The sequence below is a fragment of the Perognathus longimembris genome, chromosome 28, assembly GCF_023159225.1.
Source record: "Perognathus longimembris pacificus isolate PPM17 chromosome 28, ASM2315922v1, whole genome shotgun sequence".
In the NCBI taxonomy this organism is placed as follows: domain Eukaryota; kingdom Metazoa; phylum Chordata; class Mammalia; order Rodentia; family Heteromyidae; genus Perognathus; species Perognathus longimembris.
This window is the reverse complement of record NC_063188.1, coordinates 31,812,483-31,818,576: the sequence shown is the minus strand read 5'-3', so window position 1 is coordinate 31,818,576 and position 6,094 is coordinate 31,812,483. Positions and strand designations below refer to the sequence as shown.

Here is a 6,094-nt window from a genome sequence, read left to right as displayed (position 1 = left end):
TAAAAAAAAAAAAAGATACTTACAGCAATATTTACTCCAGCTTTAGAGTTACTTGTTGCTACACAGTTTTTTCAACCTTGTAGGACTAGCATATACAAAACAGGTCTCCACCATTAATCATTTGTCTATTTTGCAATGTTTGTGATAGTACTTTTGACTTCTAAATGTATTTCTCATTTACAGATTTTCTTGCTACTTGGACTTGGGCAGTATTTCTGATCTCATCATTTGAGGAGTTTCCTCCACGTTGTCCTGTGGCCATGGCAGATATGTCAATACCCTTACATTCACTGAGATTCAACAATATGACAAGGGAGGAAAATGTGGACTCCTCAAACAGAGGAACAACATTTCCTAGAACAATGACAGAGACCAAAGCAGAGGTCCAAATCCTGCATTCTCATGTACAGTTGCCTATAGTTTCAACTTCAGCCTCAGACCCTGGGGGGATAACCACACAGCTGATGACATCTCCAGCTTTTGACACCATGTCCACACCTTTGATAGGAACATCAAACTCTGGAGCAGTGTCCCCACCACTAATGCCAGCCTCAGACTCTGGGACATTGTCCCCACTGCTAATGCCTACGTCAGATTCTGGAATATTGTCTCCATTGCTAATGCCATCTTCAGACTCTGGGGCACTGTCTCCACTGCTAATGCCAGCCTCAGATTCTGGAACACTGTCTCCATTGCTGCCCACTTCAGAATATGGGTTGATATCCCCAGGGATGATGACAATTCCTGACTTTGGAACAATGTCTACAGCATTAATGGCAACACCAGATTCTGCAGAGATCATGCCGTTGGCAATGACAGCTCCATCTTCTGGGACACTGTCCACCACTGGAATGAGTACCTCATCCTCTGAGGCAATGTCCACACCATTAATGCTGGCCCCAGATCCTGGGGAGATATCCCCACTCCTCATTCCTGATTTAAACCCTGGGGTGACATCTCCACAGCCAGTGACAGCTCCAGGCTCAGAAGCCATGTCCCCCTTGCAAATTACAGATGAGGACACAGAAGCAATGTCCAAAGTACTAATGACAGCTCTGGCTTCTGGAGAGATATCATCCCTTCTGATGTCAGGCACAGATTCTGAAGTGATATCCTCATTGATCATGTCAGCTCTCGGTTCTGAAGAAACACCAGCCCAACCAACAAGCACCCAAGACTCAGAGGAAATATCTACCACACTGATGTCAGGCCCAGACTCTGGTGTCATGTCTTCACTGCTGATGTCAGCTTCAGGTTCAGAACCAATGTCCACACCACTACTGGCTGCCCCAAGTGCTGGAGAAGTACCCACATTACCAAAGCTAGCCCCAGATACAGAGGTAATGTGCCCACTGCTAATGACAGCCTTAACCTCCACAGTGATGCCCACCCAACTGATGGCAACTCCAAGGTCTGGACTGACATCCCTACAGTTAGCCCAAAATCTAGACTCGGAAATCATGTCTGCTCCACCAATGAGAGAAATACACTCTGCCGTGACGTCAACACAGCCAGTGAGAGCTTTAGATTCAGGGGCAATGTCCTCCACTCCACGAATGAGAACCCTGGCCTCTGGGGAGGTGTCTACTCCACCAATGACAAGCACAAGCACTGTGGAGATGTTCACAGAGCAAATGTCAACTACGGCCTCTACTGTGATGTCCACACAGTTAATGATGACCAATCCCCTCCAAACAATGTGTAGAGACTTTCTAAAAGCCACAGCCAATGGAGCAATGTCCACACAGCGAATGAGGGCCCCAGCTTCTGGAATGATGTCCACACAGCCAATTACAGCCTCAGACTCTGAAATGATGCCTGGGTCACAATCAATAGCCACAGGCTCTGGGTCCATGACCACACAGCCAATCAGAGCCTCTATCTGTGGTACAATGTCCACATCACAAATGAGTACCACAGCTTCAGGCCTGACATCTGTACCACAAGGAGCCTCAGCCTCTGGGGCAATATCTACTCCACTAATGGCAGCCACAGTGTCTGGATCACCATCCACTCTATTAATGAGAGACACCGCCATGGGAGTGATGTCTATGCCACAAATAAAAGCTCCAGCCTCTGCCATATTGTCCAAACCACTGATGACATCCAAGGCCTCTGAAACAGCATTCATGGACCAAATGACAACTGTAGTATCTGGAGACATGCCTACCCAGCTAAAGAGAGACACAGCTTCTGGAGCTCTGCCCATGCCACAAATGACAGATCCAGCCCCAGGAGGGCTGTCCACATTGATGATGAGAACCACAGCTTCTGGAGTCATATCCACATCACAAATGACAGCTACTGTCTCTGGAGATATGTCCAGAGGCTCAGATCTGGGTATAACAACTACAACACTAATGAGAGATACAGCCTCTGGGCCAATGCCTAATCAGCCAATGAGCAGCCAAGATTCTAGAGGACTATCCACATCCCTCATGAGAGCCATGGCCTCAGGAGATATGCAGATGAGATTTCAGGCCTCTGGAGCAGCAGCCACATCAATAATAAGAACTTTGGACTCTGGAGAGATGTCCACACTGCTCATAAGAGCTTCATCTTCTGAAGAGAGGTCTCTGCCACTAATGCAACCCCTAGCTTCTGGAGTGGTAACTACGCCTCCAAGAGCCCCAACCTATGGAACTGTGTCAGCTCCACAAATGACAGCCACAGCCTCTGGAATGATGCCCATGACACAGATAAAAGCTTCGGCCTCTGGAGCAATGTCCTCACCACTAATGAGATCTGCAGGTTCTGGAGGCATGCCTAGATTGCAATTGAGAACGCCAGGCAGTAGAACAAGGTCCACATCACAAATGACACCCACAGTTTTGGGACACATGGCCACACTTGGAATGCGAGCTCCAGCCTCTGGAGAGATATCCCCACCGCCAGTTAGAGCATCAGCCTCTGGAACAATGTCTATGCCACTAAGGAGACCCACAGACAAGGGATCTGTGTCCACAGACTTAATGAGACCTCCAGCCTCTGGGCAGATGTGTAGCACACAAATGCTAGCCAGTGTCTCTGGAGGGATGGCCAAGCCATTCATGAGAGCCACCACCTCTGGAACAGTGTCCATGCCTTTGATATCAGCCATGGCTTCTGGAGAGATATCTGTACCACGAATGAAAACCACACCCTCTGGAGCAATGTCAACACTGCAAAGCCAAGTTGTAACCTCTAGATCTATGTCCTTGCCACAAACCACATACACAGCTTCTGGAGGGATGGTGAAGCCACCAGTAAGAGCCTCAGCTTCTGGAGCAGTGTCCACACCACTTATGAAAGCCTCAACTTCTGGAATGATGTCTATGCCACTACTAAGACCCACAGTCTCTGGAGGGATAGCTGTGCCACAAATGACAATGGCAGCCTCTGAAGGGGTGTCCATGCCACTAATGAAGGCCCCCACCCCTGGAATAATGTCAACCTCACAAACAGCTTTTGGAATGATGCCCACTCTGGAAACCAAAGCTACAGACTCTGGAGAGGCCTCTACCTCTCATGGCAAAGTTACAGCCTCTGGATCCAAGTCCGTACCACACATGACTGGCCCACCCCCAGAAACCTCGAAACCACCACCAAAAGAAGTACCATCCTTTGGTATGTTGACTCCAGCACTCTGTTACCTCCTAGAAGAGCAAGAAGCAGCCCGTGGCTCATGCCCTGTGGAGGAGGAAGTAGAGATTGATGATGAGAAGCAAATGAAGGGCTTTTTGAATGATTCAGAGAAAATGGCATTTCTAGTGTCTCTTCATCTTGGGGCAGCAGAGAGGTGGTCTATCTTGCAGATGGAGGTTGGAAATCCCCTCTCAAATGAAAATAAATCTTTTCTGAGACGATCACAGGGCATATACAACTCCCTGTCTGAGATTGACGTCCTCAGCGCTGTTCTTTGCCATCCCAAGCAGGGCCAGAAGTCAGTCAGGCAGTATGCCACTGACTTCCTGCTGCTGGCCCGACATTTGTCTTGGTCGGATGCCATTCTACGGACCAGGTTTCTGGAAGGACTTTCAGAAGCTGTTACCACCAAAATGGGTCGGATCTTCCTGAAGGTGGCTGGCAGCCTAAAGGAGCTGATAGACAGGTCTCTCTTCACTGAGTGCCAGCTGGCTGAAGAGAAGGATTCCCCGGGCAACTCAAGCCATGTTCTGCCGACGAAAGCCTGCAAGCGGAGTAATGAAGAGGCCATGGAGAGTGAACGGGGCTCTCAGCAGCACGCTGAGGAGGTAATGATGGGGAAATACATGGGAGGTTGTCAGCTGAAACATGTGAAGGAAACGATGGGGGATCCACCAGAGAGTTATCCAACTCCCAGACCATAAAAGTTCAAGCTGGAGTTTTATCAGAGAGCTGGAAGACATACAGTCATTTGGGGGTATGTTAACCATATTCAAGAGCAGTGTCCAATCCAAGCTACTAAGAAGCTGTGATGGAGAAAGTATGGCCTGATTATAACTGAACTGACTGGGTTCATTCTCAACTCTACTTATTCTACTTATACAAGTCCAGTTCTAAGGAAAGGGTGTTTCTTCTTTATATGGCTGGGTCCCCCTAAAAACACATGTGTTATGTACTTAGGTCATTATGGAATTTGGTTAGCCTAGTCTTTATTCACACTTTTTACAAGTAAATTATCCCAATTCTCTGGAATGCTAACTTATTAGACTTAGCCAGGCAAAACATCTTGAGGATTAGGAAGTGGTGTGTGTGTGTGTGTGTGTGTGTGTGTGTTAGTCCCGGAGTTTGAACTCAGGACCTGGGTGCTGCCCCTGAACATTTTTGCTAAAGGTTAGTGCTCTACCACTTGAGCCACAGCTCCACTTCCAGCTTTTTGGTGTTAATCGGGTATAAGAGTCTCACAACCTTTCCTGCCTCAGGTGGCTTTGAACATCAATCCTCAGACCTCATCCTCCTGAGTAGCTAGGATTACAGGTGTGACCCACTGGTGCCTAGCTAGAAATGGGATTCTTATTTCTGCTGTTTTATTTTTTTCTCTCTCTCAGCACCACCATGTCCCCAAACGCTGTTACTACCTGAAAGAGCATGGAGACCCCCAAGAAAGTCTTCATGACCATCTTCGACAGAGCATAAGCCAACAGAAACCATCCACCAACAACTAGTGCTCCATGGAAGGAATCTTCTCCTGTGATGTCTGACTTTGCTGCTAACTTCAGGACTGGTTCCTGGACCCATTCCACTCAACTACATCAGAAGCCTTGTTGCCTTCACCCTTTAGCCTCCTCCTTCAGGCATATCCCACCTTATCTCCTACTTCACTGCCTTCACCTTCTTTTTCACCCACATGCCTGTGACCTGTCCTGACAACCCAAGTGTGGACTACAAGAGTATATGGTGTATGAGGTTCTGAACTCCCATCACCACCAAGGCCAGTGCTACTTCTTGGTCCAGGGAGAAGTCTAGGCAGGAAATCATATCCTACCTCAAAAACACCTAAGAGTGTCTTGCCATGTGTCATCCGGCAAACTTGAGGAAACCCTGGTCCTGTTCCACCTGGCAGGGGAGCCTATTAGAGAGAGATACCTGCTCTTATATCACCCTTTTCAGCCAGTAGATTTACCCTTAGAAGTCACAGCTCATAGTACCTAAAATGGGTGTATAGGGCCCTTGCCCTGTTTATTGTCTCCATCCTGCATCATTTGTGTTGACCCATAATATTAATAATAGTGATAGTAATGGCTAACAGTTATTGATAATGTGCCATGTGACAGGTACTGGTCTAAACTTTTTTTTGCAAGTGCAAAGAAATAACTTTTAATTTTCAGAGGAGCTGAATAACACAGCAAAGTAATTGGAAATCAACACATATCAAGTTACCTATGTGAATGTCAAAATTCAGTGTGAATGTGTTCTTTTTTTTCAAATTTTTATTATAAAACTGATGTACAGAGAGGTTACAGTTTCATACATTAGGCATTGGATACATTTCTTGTACTGTTTGTTACCTTGTCCCTCATACCCCTCTCCCTCCTCCCCCTTTCCCTTTCCCCCACTGAGGTGTTCAGTTCACTTACACCAAACAGTTTTGCAAGTATTGCTTTTGTAGTTGTTTGTCTTTTTTTTTACTCTG

General features: G+C 47.0%; 1 protein-coding gene across 1 annotated transcript; it reads left to right on the top strand.

Moving 5' to 3' along the window:
- The first annotated feature begins 260 nt into the window (after positions 1 to 260).
- Rtl9 (retrotransposon Gag like 9) lies at positions 261 to 5,126 on the top strand. Its single transcript, XM_048335328.1, has 2 exons — positions 261 to 4,232; positions 5,010 to 5,126. The coding sequence occupies exons 1-2, from the start codon at positions 261 to 263 to the stop codon at positions 5,124 to 5,126; spliced, it is 4,089 nt and encodes a 1,362-aa protein (XP_048191285.1).
- The last annotated feature ends 968 nt before the right edge of the window (positions 5,127 to 6,094 follow it).